The sequence below is a fragment of the Ailuropoda melanoleuca genome, chromosome X (assembly GCF_002007445.2).
Source record: "Ailuropoda melanoleuca isolate Jingjing chromosome X, ASM200744v2, whole genome shotgun sequence".
NCBI lineage: Eukaryota > Metazoa > Chordata > Mammalia > Carnivora > Ursidae > Ailuropoda > Ailuropoda melanoleuca.
In genome coordinates, this window is record NC_048238.1 from 44,627,732 (window position 1) to 44,646,358 (window position 18,627).

Consider the following 18,627-nt stretch of genomic DNA (forward strand, 5'->3'; position numbering starts at 1 on the left):
ATTTAAAAAAAAATCAAAAACCTCTCAAACTAGAGATAGATACTCCCCTAAACTTCATGAACATAGCCTACCAGAGACCTACAGAACCGTATGTATTAAGTGGAAAAACACTGGCAGCATTACCTTTAAAGTCAGAAACAAGACAAGGATGCCCCCTATCACTGTGACTGCTCAACACCAGTAAAACTAGAAAAATCTAGACGTATGAATATGTGAAAGAAAAGGGATATTATGAACTAAATTGTGTCTCCCCACACCCCCCCCAAATTCATATGTTGAGTTCCTAACCCCCAGTACTTCAGAATATGGCTGTATTTGGAGATAAGGCTTTCAAAGACATAAGTTAAAATGAGGCCAATAGGGTGGGCCCTAATCCAACTTGACTGTGTCCTTTTAAGAAGAGAGTAGGATATACGCAAGGACATCCGGGGCCCGTGTTCACAAAGGGAAGATGAAATGAGGAAGCAGCAAGAGGATGGTCATCTGCAAGCCAAGGAGAGGCCTCAGAGGGAACCCAACACCGCTAGCACTTCGATCTTGGACTTCCGGCCTCCAGAACTGTGAGAAAATAAACTTCTGTTGTTTAAGCCATCCAGTCTGTGGTATTTTGTTATGGTAGCTCTAGCAGACTAAGATAGGGGACATAGATCACCTACCTCAAGAGCCCAAGACAATTAACTGAAAAATTAATAGAACTAGTAAGAGTAGAGTAAGGCAGTCTGATACAGGATCAAAATGGAAAAATCAATTATTTTCCTACATACTTGCAACAGCAAAATGGAAAATGTAATAGATAAAAAGATGTCACTTTCAACAGGAATCAAACTAAGAAACAGTAAATAAACTGAAGAAGAGATATGTAAGAAAACCCGAATAGAGAGACTGACCATGGTTGAAGACAGAAGGACAAGATGGCCTGTTCTGTGACTGCTCGTGCCCAAAAGGTAAATAGCATAATGACATCAAAGCCATCCAGAAGTTGCTCTGGTTCAAAAGCAGTTCTCCCTGGCATGTTATTTTTAACCAATCACTAATGAATTTTCTCACAATTACCGAGGAAGCCTTAGCAAGATATGAATACCTACAGACAAAAGCCCAAAATCTTGCAATAGTGCCTCCCATTAGAGGAAGAGCAAATGGTGCCTTTGTTTTCTTTTTTTTTTTTTTTTTTTTTAAAGATTTTATTTATTTATTTGACAGAGATAGAGACAGCCAGCGAGAGAGGGAACACAAGCAGGGGGAGTGGGAGAGGAAGAAGCAGGCTCATAGCAGAGGAGCCTGATGTGGGGGCTCGATCCCATAACGCCGGGATCACGCCCTGAGCCGAAGGCAGACGCTTAACCGCTGTGCCACCCAGGCGCCCCGGTGCCTTTGTTTTCTGCAAAATTAAGCTCTGGTGGGAGAAGAGGATGGCTAAGAAAGCAGATGAGGAAACTGTGGAGACACCTGCCCTGTGTTTAAAAAGACAGAAAGATTGCTGAAGATTAGGCCCTGGATCAGATTTTAATTTGATGATGCTGATATCTATCTTAAGCGAATGCCCTCAAAAACCTACATCTGCAAGAAGGAAGCCTCAGCTCAGGGGTTAAAGCTACAAAGAACCCACTGACTCTGATGCTAGGTGCAAATGCCAATGCCTTTGCTAACTGAGCAAGGATTATTATTAGGACTGCCATTATTTGGGTGTTTTGGCTTCAAAGCCACAGAAATTTTGAGGCATGTGCCCCTAACCCTCTTTTTCCTGTAAGCCCTATTATTTTTAATGTACAAGTTTTCAGGACATGAAGTTTTTCAAGAATACATACATCCCATTATAGCAGAAAGGCCTCTGATGAAAGATGATGGTTTCCATAAATTTATCTACCAATGCCATGCAATCCTAATTTAAAAAATCCCAAAAAGATTTTCCATGGAATTTGACAAACTGATTCTAAAATCCATCTGGAATAGAAAAAAAAACTCAATAATGGCCCAGAAATTCTGGAAAAATAAGAACAAGTAGGTTGGCATCTCCTTTTTAAACTGCCTTTCTCATGTCGCTGGGCAGAGCAGGAAGCAGAGGGGAGTAGTTAGACCAGGGGCAGATGTTTTAGCTGTAGGTGGATGCAACTGTCTGCTGAAGGTAGGGTGAGTGGTCAGGGGAACTTGGCATGCCCCTAAGATCAATCAAAGCTCCATTCAGAGATGATGGGCTTGCTGAACATCTGTGCTCTCCTTAGGTCTAATGCAAGTTCAGATACAAGGCCTATAGTAACTAACCTATGCTATATCCCAACAGAAACGGACAAATTTTATAGAACAGAAAAATAATAATATCTAACAGACAGCACTTACCACGTGCTAGGCAATGTCTTAAGTGCTTTATGTATATTACTTCTTTTAATCCTCGCAACAACCTGTGAAGTAGGTACTATTCTAACAGAGAAGCAAAGAGATCTTGCCCAATGTCACAAAACTATTAAGGGACAGAGCTGGGAACAGAGTAGAAAAACTAATCCACATACACATGGGAATTTAGTTTATAGCAAAAGAGGAACTTCAAACCACGGGGATAATGATGAACTAGTGAATAAATGTTGTCAGGGCAAATGACTACCCATATGGAAAAAATTAAGTTAGATTCTTACCACCCACAATTCACAAAACTTAATTCCAGAGAAAGAAATAAAATTTTAATGTCTATACATGTTTTTGGTAAAAATATGTGAGTCTTCTTATAAGACAAAATACGAAAAAAATTGATAAAGGTTAACTATGCAAAAACTGAAATCTACATGCTAAAAGATACCGTAACTAAAATTAAAATACAAGCAACAGACTAAAAGAAAACATTCTGCAACATTTCCAGAATATATATTTAAAAAATGCTCTAAGAAATCTAGAATACATAGAGAACTACAAATCAATTTTAAAAAACCCCAACACCCTAATAGAAAAATGGGTGAAAGATTGAATGAATTATTTCACAGAAAACAAATAAAGAAGGGGCATCTGGGTTGTATAGTTGGTTAAGCAGCCAACTCTTGATTTGGGCTTGGGTTGTGATCTCAGGGTTGTGGAATTGAGCCCCGCACTGGACTCCACGCTCAGTGCAGAGTCAGTCTGCTTGAGACTCTCTCCCTCTGCCTTTCCCCACCCCACGCATGCTCTCTCTCTCAAATAAGTAAATCTTTTAAAAAAAAGAAATAAAGAAGAGCCAATAAACATATAAAACAAACTTAAACACCATTTTTTGCTATCATATTTCCAAAACTTAAGATGACTGATAATATTCACTGCTGGTAAGGCTGATACACTGCTCATACACTGGCCCTTTCAGAGGGGAATTTGGCACTATTAACATTTATTTTGAATATACCCTTCAACCTAGCAGGTCTAGCTACCCTACAGAAATGTTAGCTGGCACATGGGCACAAAGAGTTAATTACAAGAATTTTCATTGCAGCATTGTTAGTCAAACTATAAAATTAGAAACAACCTAAATAGGGAATGGTTAAAACTATGATGGCACATCTATGCTAAAGACTACTACACAACAGGTAGATTTCAATGTATTGATGAAGCAGATTTCTATGTACTGATGTTGAAAGATGTCCAAGCAAGTTGTAGAACCATGAACACTACACAAAACTGTATCTATTTGTATCTACATGTGGTTGTAAGTACAAGAAAATGAAAGGTATATATCAACTGATAACATAATTTACCTTTGGGTAACCTTCCTCAGAGAAAGAAGAGTATTAGTCAAAGAGCACTTTTGCTTTTTCTGTCTTGTTCAAATTTTAGTCAATGAGAATTAATTTAAAGGTGCTATATGCAACAAATGAATCACTGAACATTATATCAAAAACTAATGATGTAGTATACGTTGGCTAAATGATTTTAAATAAAATAGTAATAATATTAAAACACACATTAAAGTCAGCTGCACTATACAAAAATGTGCATTATATAATGTAATATTTAACAAACCTTAGCTTAAAAAAAGGTCATCTCTTAAATGTAAAAAGCCTGCCAAAAGTCATTATATACCTTTGCAAGGAATGAACCAAACAACAGAGAAGGAAGTGGAAGTTATGGAAACAACATAGGAAAGAGGGTTTGAGAAAAGAGTTTCCAGGAAAGAAGATCAGACAATTTTAAAAATGGATGACAGCTGGGGCACCTAGGTGGCTCAGTCAGTTAAGCGCCCGACTTTTGATTTTAGCTCAGGTCATGATTTCAGGGTCGTGAGATCGAGCCCCATGCTGGGCTCTACCCTCAGCATGGAGTCTGCTTGAGATTCTCTCTCTCCCTCTCCCCCTCCCCCCAACTTTCTCTGTTTCTCTGATAAATAAATAAATCTTTAAAAAATGGATGATAGCTAATTATTTTCTGAGGGTCTTCCATGAGCAAGACAAAGTGCCAGGTGCATTTTACAAGCATCATCTCTAATTCTTGCATCAACCTGTAGAGATTTCCATTTTACAGATTAAGAAAACATGACTCAGAGAAAGCAGGCAACAAGCTTAAAGCAAGGTCTTTGCTCATTATTGTCACAGGCTGTCCTGGATTGGGACTGGGTTTGAGACTGGGGCTAGGGGGAGCACTTCTGGCCTGGACCCAAGTGCTTGGCTGCCCTTACTATACTCTGCATCCTTGAAGCATGCTCCCAAGCTGTCCTGTTCATCCAGACTGGCATTCTCTTCCTCCTCCTCGCTCTCGGTTCTCCAGTATGCTGGCCGCTTGATGGGCCGCTTCCCTGGGGTGCGCTGGGAAGCAGGACTGCTAGACACTGTGCCCAGCCCACTGCTGGAGCTCCCACTGCTTCGGTCCTGGCCCCCAGTCCACCAGGCCTGCAGGCTGGAGGTAGCTGGTGAGGATGATGAAGACTGCAGGTTGGCCATGCACAGCATGCCCTGGATAGCCTCCTGAGTGCTGGGAGAGGCAGGGGCCTCGCTGCAAGGGACAGAGGAGAAATGCTTGAGGGAGTTTCTCTAGTTGTTGGAGGAAACCAGTCATCAGAAAGTCCGGGAGGACGGACAACAGCTATGGGGGTTAGGGTGGGAGGAAGGAGGAAAGGACCATTCCAGATGAGAAACCAGAAATAAAACAACAGACCAAAGACTGTTTTCATGTAAAGGCCAGCCTTCTTGCCCCAAGTCTTTCCACAGACAGCAAGGAAGGTGGCAAAAAGAGGGGCTCACCTCCCTCCCTATTTACCCATGCTAAATTCTTTCATTTTTTTTAAAAAAGGGGCCCAGAGAAGGCCCAGTTTTCCTCCCATGCCTCTTCGAGCCCCTCTTCCAACCCCCAAATAACCCAAAACTAATCCTCCTTGAAGTTTATACATCTACTCTCTGTCAGATCTTAAGTTCCTCAGGATAGATTTCATGTCTACTTTATTCTCTCAGCCCAAAAGCCCTTGTTAATTCTTTGTCCCTTTAAATGTCTCAATAAATATCTGCTGATTGGCTGATCTAGCCTTTTGGGTGGAGGGTGGGAGGATGTGCTGCCTGATTGCCTGGAAAGGGGAGAGCAAAGCCAGTACTCACGTGAGGGCAGCATAGTCAGGTCCCCCCACCTGCTTGCTGGCCTTAAGCAGATCAAGAATTCCACCAGCGCCACTCCCATTCCCAAGCTTGCCTTCGACCCCTTCTACCATGTCCTCATCTGTTGTATAGTCCTCCTGTTGGGGAAAGAGGATATCACCCCAGCTGCTGAGGGCTGGTCTGGTAAGGCCCCGGTACAGTGTTGACATTTTCACTCCAGATGCTAATATCTTCTGAGCATCAAGTATAGACCAAGTACTAAGCAGAATATTCACTATTTCATTTTAATCTCCACAGCATCTTTGTGAGGTAGGTATTATTTTTTGTGTGTGTGAGGTAGGTATTTTAACTCCTGTCTTACAGGTAAGGAAACTAAGGCTCAGGAAACTAAATAAGTCATAACCAGATATTCCAAATCAGATACTCTTTCTGCTACATCACAATGCCTTTTATTCTACCCTGCATTAAAGGATTTTTAAAATATTTTAATTAAATTCTGGTCTTCCAGTTATATGCTCAGCTGCACCTCACTTAGCACACAATCTTTCATTTAATAAATATTTTAGGAATTGAATGCACAGGGTATCTTTCCCCACCCCACCCCTCAACTAGAACGACAATCTGTTTTCTGTCTCTGTAACCAGAATGTCAGAAGACCAGGCAACGGGGCAGGCTCCTACCTCAATGTCAAACTCAACTTCTCCTGGTTCACGAACTCGGTTGGGGTCAGAGCAAGGCTTCGCACGGGGCAACTTCCGGGGAAATTCTAGAAAATAATGAAATGCACATATTGTGAAGCTAAGATTAGCATCTGAGCCAAACACTCATGGGGAAAATGTTACAATATAATTTTCCTAAAAGTAATGGCCACAGACAACTAATTTAGGGAGGTTAGGAATTGGTTTATAAATAAATCTCTAGAGCAAAGAATACATGGAAGCCAAAAGAGCTGGTAAGTCAGAATGTTGACAAGCTCAGGCCTAAGGCCTTTGGTCTATCAAGAGGACCCAAAACAAATGTGAAATGGGCAGGCAAGGAACAAGAAAGAACAGGTACACACTTGGTCTTATTATCAGGGTCGCCTTCTCCTTTCCCAATCTCTCGTCAATCTGCAGTTCATCATCTGAATCCAAGTCAAATTCATCCTCCATCACCTGTTCTGCCACCAGCCTAGCCTTGTCTGCCTTCTTCGTGAGCTTGGCTCGCCGAGACTTGGATAAGCTCTTTACCCTCTTGGTACTAAAAAGAAAGAGAAGGAGAGCATAAAGACAGTCATATTCAATATTGTTAAGATGGCAATTCCCCCCAAATTGGTCTATAGATTCAATGCAAACCCTATCAAAATCCAGCTAATTTCTTTTATAGAAATTAATAAGCTGATACAAAGATGTATATAGGCATACAGAGGACTTAATATGGCCTAAAATATTTTGAAAAAGAACAAAGTTGGAGGACTTATCTGCTCAATTTCAAAACTTACTAAAAAGTAACAGTAATCAAAGTAGTGTGATATTAGCAAAAGGATAAACATATACATCAATGGAACACAGCTGTGAGTCTAGAACCAACCCTTTAGTTCACGGTCAATTGATTTCTGCCAAAGATGCTAAGGCAATTCAGTGGGGAAAGGATGGTCTTTTCAACAAATGGTGCAGAGATAACTGGATATCACATGCAAAAAAACAAACGTGGATTCTTACATCATACACAAAAATTTACTCAAAATGGATCCTAGATCTAAATGTAAAAGCTAAAACTATAAAACTTCTAGGAAAAAATAGAGGAAACTATCTTTATGACCTGGGATTAGGTAAAATTCAAAATGTTTGTGCTTCAAAAGACACCTGAAGAAAAATGAAAAGACAAGCCAAAGAATGGGAGGAAATATTTGCAAATCATTTACTTGGGAAAGGATTCGTATCCAGAATATTTAACTGTTAGAACTCAATAATAAGACAAACAAGCCAATTTAAAAATGAGCAAAAGATCTGAATAGACATTTCTCTAAAGATGATATACAAATGGCCAAAGATCACACAAAAAGGTGCTCAGTATCATTAGTTACTAGGGAAATGCAAACGCAAACCACAACGAGATACCACTTAATACCCATTAGAATGGCTGTAACAAAAAAGACAGACAATAACAATTGTTAGCCAGTATATTGCAGGTGGGAATGTAAAGTGGTACAGACATTTCAGAATAAATTTTGGCAGTTTCTCAAAGAGTTAAACATAAAGTTACCATGTGACCCAAAATTTTACTCCTAAGTGAGAAACAGAAACATACGGCCATACAAAAACTTGCACACAAATGCTCATAGCACCACTATCCACAATAGCCAAAAAGTGGAATCAATCCAAGTAACTGTCAGCTAGTTAATGGATAAACAAAGTGTGGTATATCCATACAATGGTATACTATTCAGAAATAAAAGGAACCAATTAATGGTACACCCTACATCGTTGATGAACCTCAAAAACATTATGCTAAGTGAAAGAAGCCAGACATAGAAGACCACATGTTATATTATTCCATTTATATGATATGCCTAGAAAAGGCAAATCTACAGAGACAGAAAGTAGATTAGTGATTGCTTGGGCCTGGGGAAGAGAACCAAAGGACTATATAAGTATGAGGGATCTTCTCGGGGTGATAGAAATGTTCTAAAATTGGATTGTGGTGATAGTTGCATGTTCTTTAAATTTACTAAAAGTCATTTAATTGTATACTTAGAGCAGGTTAATTGTATGGTATGTAAAGTATACCTCAAAAAAGCTGTTAAAAATATATAAAGGAAATGGGAAAACCCAAAAAAAGGCTTAAGTAATCCTATTACATATGGTAAACAGTATTAACCAGTACAAACTGCTGAAATAACCTTATATTTAAAAAAGAAACAAGCCTTGGTAAATCAGTATACCTGATACATACATTCAGCTAACAGTCATTTGGTGAACTGGCTTTCAGTAAATTGGCTGACATTTAATTGACCTGTTTCTACCTCACAGGGTTTTAGGAGGGTTAAATGAGCTAATGCAGAGACCAACACATGGCAAGTGCCCAACAGTAGCTTATCTTGTAATTAAGTTCTCTGGGCCTCAGTTTCCACATTAATACAATGGGGATAACAACATTTACCTTACAGGGTTGTTGTGAGGACTAAATAAAATAGTGTACTAAACAGCTAAGATAAAGTCTGAGGGAGAGCAGGAGCTCAATAAATGGTAGCTATTTATACACTGATTTTTTTATTAACTTTTAAATATGAAAAATGTCAAATACAGACAAAAATATAAAAGTATAACTAACTCTCATGTACCTTTCACCCAGCTAAGTTTCAGCAATTATCAACACATAGTCAATCTTGTTTCATCTACCCCTCAGTCCTTGAAAAACACTGGATAATTTTGGAGAAAAGCCCAGACATAGTATCATATTGTCTGTAAATATTTCTATATCTTGTCTCTCTAGGTTCACTTAACAGCAGTCTCTGGCAGCTGCAGGAGGTAATAGAAGCAGCATAAAGACGACCAGTGGGAAAGGAGAAAATGTCTCATCATGTCCTCGATAGCCGTTACAGGCTGGACCCTCAGGACTCTCAATTTTCTCCTCCCCAGGAGACCTACAATGGACCAACGCAGTGCTCAACGGTCTTTCTATTATTGTTTAGTAACTAGGTCTCAAACCCCAAGAATAGCTCTGCGGCTTTCAGAATCTGCCCTACTCTCATTCTCCCTTTTCCCTCATTTCCCAACCAGGTGGACCTACTATACTTGCCCTTGGGATCTGAAGACCTCTTCCCACAAAAAGGCTATGAAGGTATCCTTGGCGCTTGTGTTCCTATACTGTTCATACTTTACTTGGCTCTTGACTGCTCCTGTCTGGTGTTCTGAGTGTACAGACGATCACACTTACTGTTTTCCTCTGCCTCCCTACCACCTGCCACTTAGCTTCTGGCTATACCCATACCATCATCACCACCACTACCCTCATCACCTTTCATCTTCAATATTTTAGTTGTAAGAGCTACCATTGATTAAGTATTTACTATGTGCCAGGCCCTGTGATAAGCACTTGACATATCTCATTTAGTCCTCCAACAACCCTAGGGTAAAAGTTTCATCTATAGAAGAGATATAATGGGGACACTGAGGTGCAGGGTTAATTAACTTGCCAAGGTCACACAGTGAATTCGCGTCAGAGCTGGGTCTCAAACTTGGGATTGTCTGATTCCCAAGCCCGTACTTTTTGTTGTGAACACTTTTATTTTATTCTTTTAGAAAATGTTCTGTTAGAAATTATTTTACTGTTAGAAAGTAATTTTACAGAATTTTTACAGAAATTATTATTTCTGTTAGAAAGTAATACAGGCTCATTGTACAAAATTCAAATGCTATTGAAGTGAAAATTTCCTCTCCTGGCTCCCTTATACCACTTTGCAGAGGTAACTACTCTTATAAGTTTGGTGTGACAAGTACAAAATATATAATGAATATATTTATTTGCATGAATCTGTATGATTATCTCCAGAAGAAAATCATTAACACTGGTTATCAGTGGGGAGGGGAACTGGGGAACAGGGAGGGGCAGGAATAAAATTTTTCACTCTTGTATTGATGCATACTTTTTCAGTTTTAAACTGCATATATTAAATTTTAAACCTCTTCAAAAAAGTTAAATTAAAAATAAAGAAGTCTTGTATGCCACTTTTCTACACAAGCATACACACACACACACACACACAACTTTTTAAAAAATTAAAACAGAACTATTACTAGGTATTATTTTGTAACCTGATTTTTTCACTTAAGAATATATCCCGGACACCTTTCCATGCCAACAGATATTAAACTCATTCTCTTTAACAGCTACATGGTATTCTGTTCTACAGAGGTACCGTAATTCATTTAACCAACACTTACGAACACGTTTCTAATTACTTACTCTTACAAACAATGATGCTGTGAACACTGAACATTTCTCTTAACACACCTGTGCAAATATTTCTGCAAAATTCCTAAAAATCTAATAGCAAAAGATATATTTAAAAAAACTAATGCTCTTAATCAGCATGCTATATTCCTTCTTATATCTGCCAATGGTTCTGACCCACTGACTTGCTGAAATTTCGAGAACTTATACAAGATTTTTCTCAGACTGCCAATTAGATTCCAGGCCTCTCCCCCAACATTACCATGGTTGTCTGAACTAAGCAATGATACCTGATAATATCTGGGTATTTCCCGAAGTACAGTCCCTCCCCCACCCATGTCTCAGCCCCAGGTCCCAATTCCACACCCTGTCTCAGTGACATGTTGCCACTGACAGTCCCAGTATCTCTGTGCTCCTTCTTCCCACCTCACCTGCCATTAGACATCAACAGGGCCAGTGGGCCCTCATTCCCATCAAGGTCCAAGTCTGGTGAGTCATCCTCTGAGTCATTCAGGCAGGTACCAGTGATGTTGAACTGCAGAAGGAGGAGGCTCAGTTGTCACCTCTCTGGGACTCCCATGTGAATCACGATGACCAGTTCCTTCCGGTTTCACCGGCTGAGTTCACTGTTAAAATGACCTGAACCAAGGCCTCCTGCTACACTGTTCCCCACCCCCACCCCAAATGATCACAAGAACAGGAGGTTAAGAACATATAGCTACCTCAGGGGAAACCTACCAATCTTGCAAAACATGTTCCCTAAAAAGAGGGGAGAGCATCTTCATGTGCCCATGGAGAGCACCACAGTCTTGAAGCAAGGTGGAGCCCTGGAGAAGGGCTTTTCTTAAGGACCTATTCAAGACTCCAACCTGACACTCATTCACCATGTTCTTAAATGTCATTCCCATCCAGCATTTCCAAGTGTCATGCTTTCTGAGAAGAGCTCCTGACCATCGCTCCTACCCACATAAACTCATCCCCCCTCTGTGTCTGAGGGTCCCACACACACCCTTGATTATGGCATCCTCAACACCTCATTACACTCATTTGTTTTTATGCCTGTCTTTCTCACTAGCCTGTCAGCCTCTTGAGGGTTACATTCACAGCACCTATCACAGTGCCCAGCACAGACAAGGTCTCAATAAATGCCTGTTATATGAGTGGGACTGGTAGCCAAACACCAGGGGCCCTAAGGGAGGTGGGAAGACAGGACAATTCTTTCGATACCCTGCTCTTCCAAGGGACCCGAAAGGACTGGGCTGAACCCATGGGCCAGCACCCACCTTTGCTTTCTGGGAAGAGCCTGTCTTCAGTGCCTGATGATTGTATGGGTCCATGAGATTATAGCTCAATTGGCCAGCAGGCCCCAAGGCTGAGCTCTCCTTGCCCTTTCGCTCTGCCTTCTTGAAGAGTTCCTTGGGCTTCAGGCCTTTCTTCTTTGAACCACTTTTGGAGGGCAGTGACAGCCTGGACATGGATACTGAAGTGGAATGGACTGGCCTGGTTAAGGGAATGGAGCCAGCTGGGAAGATCCTCTGCAGCCCAAAGATATTGCTCGTCTTCCCAACGTTCTGTTGGAAGATATCCTACAAGAGTATTAGTACATGATGGGGTTAGAGCTTACTCAAGGGTTCTCTCTATGCTAAAAGCAGAGGTCTGTTCACGGCACTGGCAGTACTGCCGTGGATGTGGCTGACAGATGCTCCACATCTAGATGCGCACCCTAGTTTTTTCACAATCAGTCGATCATCAAGAATTTACTGGGTGGCATTTCTTTACCCAGCCATTGACAAGTAAGGAGAAGACGAGCAGAGAAAAAGCCCAGCACTACTGTCAACATTGGAGAAAAGACTCCAAATACAGCTGGCATGAGGCAGAAAACTTGAGTACTAAACTGTGTGGTTCCAACCCTAAGGACTGCAGGATTTGAGAGAGGGTCTAGTCCGAATTCTGCTACTAGCTAGCTCTGTGACCTCAGGTAAGTGATCTGACTACTCTGAGGCCCTGTTTGCTCTGCTACAAAATTAAAGGAGCAGACTGGAAAGGTGGTTTTCAAACATGCTCTGCAGCTCCTTTGAACTTCTTGGGAGGAGCCCTGAAGACTGGAGGTAGGTGGAAGGCAAACAAGAGGAACATGTGGCAGTCAAAGCCTCTTGCCTTCACCTTATTCACAGCAGCCATGCTTTGATTGGTTGCATACTGATCTTCCAGGTAAGATCTCATTTGACGGGAAAAAAAAAGGTTCCATCACTTTAAAACATTTGAAAGCCAAGGGACTAGACATGATCATCTCTAAGTCCTTTTCTAATGAGCCCAAAGTTTTGTATATACAAAATTCGTTTAAGTGGAAAGAGCTGGAGGAAAGGCAGGCCTTGTAACTAAACTCTGAAGGATTCTGACAGATGGGGATGGAGGAAAAGGAGGTAGGAGGTGGACAATGTAAGCAATGGTGTAGGCAGTGAAACATGCTGCAGGCGGTGAGGCAAGAAGCCCAACCTCCCAGTTGCTCACTCTGACCACCCTTCAGCATAGACTTAGTGCCTATATCCTGAATGCTAAATGGAAATTGACAGCTCCTGAACTAAAGGAGAGTTTCAACTTCCTTAAGTTCAAGTCTCCTCTGGTGCCTCTGCTACTTCACCAGCCCACACCGAGTCCTCTCTTTGCTGCAAAGTCTATTAATAACAATGGCTCACATTTATTGAGTACTTACTCTGCCAGGCACTGTGCGAGGGGCTCTACATACATTAGCCCTTGAACCTAACAAAACTCTGAAAAGGTGGTGTTATTGTCCCTTTACAGATCAGGATACTAAGGCTCTGAAAGGCTTGCAAGTGATGGAGCAGGAACCAGAATCCAAGTTTCTGTGAGTCTCTTACCATCTACACCTTACTGCCTCATGGTTTAAGCCACCTGTTGAAACATGGCTTTGAAATCACGTTTAACCTGGGATAACTGTCATTTTGTAGAATGCAGAGACTGAGTCAAAAGGTTAATACCAACAGCTACTGCTATGACCTCCACCACCCACCACTACCATGACCCACCATCCGAATTTACTGAACACCTACTATGTGCCAAGTACTACACTTAGTGCTCAGCCTGTATTACTTTTAACAACCTTTTAACAACCTCTGAGTAGGTATAATTATCCCCACTTTAGAAACAAGGAAACTGAGGCTCAGGCAGTGGACTTTGCCCGGGGTCCTCTACAAGATTCTGAGTTCTTTGTGCGCAGACAAGGAATTATTTCTGTATTACAAGCACCTAGACTAATGGGAGGCACACTCGAGGCACATAATAATTACTTAAATGAATAAATAGAGTCCTTGGTGGGGTTTTCCCAACCCTTCCCCTGAGCTCTCATGCCAACTGAAGAAGCCTGACCTGCCACTTGAGTCTTGAGCCCTTCCCAAACGCCTCCCCTGCTCCCCTGCTTCTTACTTCCACCAGGCGGATCTCCCTAGCCAGATCTTTAATGAGCTGTACAGTCCGCACTGTCTCCGGAATCTCATCCTCGTGGTCTGGCAGAGCCTGTCAAACAAAAGCATGAGGAATAGACACACACATAAATGGACAACTGATTTTTGACAAAGGTACCAAGGTAATTCAATGGAGAAAGGGTAGTCTCTTTTAACAACTGGTACCAGACCAGTTGGATATCCATATGCAAAAAAAACCCTCAATCCATATCTTGTACCCCCACACACATACACACAAATTCAAAATAGATCAAAGGCTGAAATGTAAAATCTAAAACTATAACCCCTTTAGAAGAAAACAAAGGAGAAAATCTTTGTGACCTCGGGTTAGACCAAGATTTCTGAGGACACAAAAAGCATGAGCCTTAAAAGAAAAACAATTGATAAATTGGGCTTAATAAAAAACAAAAACTTCTCTTCGAAAAACACTGTTAAAACAAACCAGAGACAGCAAGGAAATACTTGCAAAACCTATATCTGATAAAGGACAGTGGCAAGGGGTGTGAGGAACTCAGTGGTGGGCTTGGGCCATATCCCTCAAAAAGTCAAGGACCTGGAGGAGATCCCTGGGGACAACCCAGCCTCTCCACTTGTGAGGACAGAGCTCAGGGCTGAGCATCTACATGTCCATAGCTAGCTCAACAGCAACCCAGGCTGAGACCTCTCGGGTGTCTCTCTTTTAATTTGTTTGCAACCCTTTTTGAGTCCTCAAGATTTACATCTTTACGCTGACAGATCTCTCAAGCTTTTCCATTGTGATTTCTTCTACCAGTTTTCACTTCCCTTCTATATCCAGAGGACTGATAAAACTTCCTCAGCATTACCTTCTTATTTCCCATGGTCTCATTCTTTTTTTTTCTTTAATTCTTTTAAGCCATCTGGAATCTATTTTGGTGGCTGGATAGGGGTGGGATCTGCGAACCCATGTGAACCAGCTGGATAAATTTAATAGCTCCCTCCTCCTGGCCAGGGGCTCTGGAAAGGTAAGGGAGAAAGTACCTCCCACGGAAGTCATCTTCACTTCACAAAAGCCTACTTCCATGAGAATGGGCTCCTCAGATCTGTGTTCTACTCTTCTCCAGCTCCTTTTGGCCATGCTATTTGGGGCCATCCTGGCTCAGGGCATGAGTATAATTAGGACTCCCCCCCCTTTTGTTTTTCCTGGGACAGAGTCACTCTAAAATTCACTTCATGGGGTGGGGGGGGGGCTGTCAGAAATGAAACCCAAGGAAGCCACACCTGAAGGATATAGAGAAACAGAAGGCTAGGCTAAGGCCCAGGTGTAGGTATGTCCAGGGAGAAAAGAAGGCCCAAAACATGAAGTCCAAGGATAACTGAGGGGAAGGTTGGCAACAGAAATGGGGAGATGTGCAAGTTAAGCCTGCAATGGCAGAAAGGTCTCCTTAAGCCACTGTACGCAGGGGGAAAAGTCTATAAAGAATATCAAAAGCATAGGAGAGTACATTGATATTTCTTCTTCTGTTTTGTTGCATTTCTTAAAATTTTTTTTTAAGTCAACATTTTGAGTAGGTAATCCATTTACATAGCTCAAAAATCGAACAATATAAAAAGATACATATCGAGCCTCACTATATATATTAGTCCCATTAACCCACATCCACAGGTAACCACCTTTATTACTGTCTTCTGCATCCCTCCAGATTGTGTCTTCAGGCAAATACAAGCACATACAAATATAATTCTTGATTTCCCCCCACCTTTTAACACATAAGGTGGCATATTATACACATGGTTGTACACCTTTACTTGACAAATTCTGGAGATCTTTCCAAGTCAGTAAAGAGAAAACTTCCTGAATCTCTTTTATAGCTGTTTCAGATTCAATCGGATAGATGGATACTGGTGTTATTTCTAAAAAGCCATTTTGGCAGTATACATCAAGAGCCTTAAATTTTTTCATATACTTTGAGCAAATAATTGCTCTTCTAGGAATGTATCCTGAAGAAAGAATCAAGAGATGAGGGACAAAGGTTGGTGCAAACAGACAGTCACTGCATGATTTTCTGTAACTACCCTCCCCAAATAAATGAAGCAACGATACACAAGTGGTTAGGTAAGGATGGTACATCCCTGCAAAAGAATATCATTTAACTATTAAATGTTTGTGGAGAACTTTGAGAACACAGGAAAATTAACATAAGCCAACAAATTCAGATACAAAACTATAAGTACAGAGTGACAGCAATCATGTTTCTTAAATGCATATAAAAAAGACCAGAATATACCCAACTGTTAATGTTAGTTCCCTCTGAGTGTTAAAATTACAGGTGATGTTTTTCCCTCCTTATACTCTTCTGCATTTTTTCTAATTCTCTAGAGTAAGCACGTATTACTTTTTATAATCAGAAAGAAAGGTTTAAAAATGTAATCCAGGGGCGCCTGGGTGGCACAGCGGTTAAGCGTCTGCCTTCGGCTCAGGGCGTGATCCCGGCGTTGTGGGATCAAGCCCCACATCAGGCTCCTCCACTGTGAGCCTGCTTCTTCCTCTCCCACTCCCCCTGCTTGTGTTCCCTCTCTCGCTGGCTGTCTCTAACTCTGCCAAATAAATAAATAAAATCTTTAAAAAAAAATAAAAAATAAAAAATAAAAATGTAATCCAAGGAGTCCTAGCCTAGTCCTTCATTCTAATCCAGGAGCCCACAAGCCTCCCCAGTCTCTTCCACCTCCCCAAAGCATCTACCCAAAGCAAGCCCCTATTGAGGGCAGAACTCTAGAGGAAGTAGAGAAAAATGTATATTTACTTCTTTCTTTGTCCAGGCTCTAAAGGCCAAGTTCAGAGCTTTGCCACCATGGACCAGGTAGGATGCTGGATGCCTCCTGTTCTCTCGCAAACCTAAAGGGGGAAAAAGGAATGTGAAGGTCAATGAAGCCACGCAGGGAAGTGAAGGAATTGTTACTTTTTTTCAGGCAACCAGAGAAAATACTCAAGGTTCTAAGCACAACTCCAGATCTCAGTTCTTATAATAGTGTTCATTTAATGAGTACCTACTACATGCCAGACATTTAATATCTATCAAGTATCATTATCTTCACTTTACAGTTCAGGAAACTGAGGCTCAGAGAAACAAAGACCTTTAACCAAGGGCACATACCCAGTAAGAGCCAAAGCCAAGACTGAAGCTATGTCTATCTGAACCTGAGACCTGTGTTTCTTCTACCACACTGGAAGTGCTCTGCTTCTTGGGTTTCAAAATGCAACCACACTCAGGAGGACCTGGACTGCCACCTACACAGACCTGAAGGGCCATTAATAAATGCCCTTATTCTGAGTTACTCCAGAAGGAGGTTAGGACAAATAGCCAGATTTTGGCTCAATACAGAATTTTCTACTGAACTGAGCTGTTCTGAACAGTTAATAATTGGTTAGTCATCTAGCCTCTGATTGAACACTTAAGTGATAACCTCTCTAGGTGGCAGAATAAAGGCTTGAAGTAGTGGGTAGGAGACTGTACTCACTGGCCTCTGAGGTTCTTTACATTTTATTTATTTATTTATTTGAGAGAGAGCAAACGTGTGCACACGTGAGCAGGGGGAGGAGCAGAGGAGGCAGGGAGGGAGGGAGGGAGGGGAGAGAATCTCAGACTCCGCACTGAGCATGGAGGCCAATGCAGGGCTTGATCTCATGACCCTGAGATCACGGCCTGATCACGGCCTGAGCTGAAACTAAGAGTCAGATGCTTAACCCAACCGAGCCACCCAGACACCCCTGCCTCTGTGGTTCTTTGTAACTCTCAAATACTGATTCCTCATGGCCAAGTTACCTTGAAGAATCTCAGTTCTGAGCAAGGCAGCTGCTCTATTTCAAAACACACCAGAAAAGAGGAATCCCAGCAGGCTGGCTTCTACCTGTTCTGATACCTGGGAACCAACACGATGATGCCAGGATGGTCAGCACTGGGCTTGTCCCCACCCCATAGGAAGCTCATTCAGGAAACTCTGAGATTGTCCAGATTGATTGTTACTTTAATTAGCAGGAAATAGGGATAATTTCATTGTAATTCAATTTTCTCAGCCACCTTTGCTAAATAAAGTTAAAATCCATGCTCTACCTTACATTATACTTAGTAAAAGAGTCAATCTCAAAAGTTTATACACTATATGATTCCATTTTTATGGAATTCTTGAAATGACAAAATTACAGAGATAGAAAACAGATCAGTGGTTTCCAGAAGTTATGGATAATGCAAGGGGAAAGAATGGGTGAGACTATAAAGGGGTAGCGCTAGGGAGATCTCTGTGGTGATGGAACAGTACTGTATCTTCACTGACATGCTGGTTATATGCATGTACACACACACATGCATGCACATGCTCGGGGAAGCAGGGCAGAAGGGGCAGCTGGCAAAGGGATCCATACCTCGAAAGATATCCAGGATGTGCTTTCCCACATACCAACAGATGGTCTCAAAGTTAGGAAACTTGAAGAGGTCTGCTGTGCTCAGCCGCTTCTCAATCTCATATGCTCTAGAAGAAGTAGGCACAACAACAATGATGAAAATCAAGGATCCTATTTACTGAGCACCTACTATGTATGGGGTATGTTCTGAATGCTGTGCATCCATTATCTCTAATCCTCACAATTACCCTGTAAAATCCAACTTGGTGGGTTAGGAAACTTGAGCTCAAAGGTTATATGACTTGCCCAAAGTCACATAAAC

General features: G+C 41.5%; 1 protein-coding gene across 6 annotated transcripts in view; it reads right to left on the minus strand.

Moving 5' to 3' along the window:
• PHF8 (PHD finger protein 8) overlaps positions 1 to 18,627 on the minus strand; it is a 105,535-nt gene that overhangs the window by 40,107 nt on the left and 46,801 nt on the right. For 5 of the 6 annotated variants that reach the window (XM_034649343.1, XM_034649342.1, XM_034649341.1 and 2 more), the window contains exons 10-18: positions 18,327 to 18,433; positions 16,711 to 16,802; positions 13,911 to 14,000; positions 11,750 to 12,052; positions 10,898 to 11,001; positions 6,592 to 6,770; positions 6,212 to 6,297; positions 5,535 to 5,668; positions 4,625 to 4,938 (exon numbers count right to left, since the gene is read on the minus strand). In XM_034649343.1, the coding sequence (XP_034505234.1) occupies positions 4,625 to 4,938; positions 5,535 to 5,668; positions 6,212 to 6,297; positions 6,592 to 6,770; positions 10,898 to 11,001; positions 11,750 to 12,052; positions 13,911 to 14,000; positions 16,711 to 16,802; positions 18,327 to 18,433 (1,409 nt within the window). The remainder of the gene's footprint in view (positions 1 to 4,624; positions 4,939 to 5,534; positions 5,669 to 6,211; positions 6,298 to 6,591; positions 6,771 to 10,897; positions 11,002 to 11,749; positions 12,053 to 13,910; positions 14,001 to 16,710; positions 16,803 to 18,326; positions 18,434 to 18,627) is intronic. The other variant, XM_034649344.1, reaches the window with a different exon arrangement.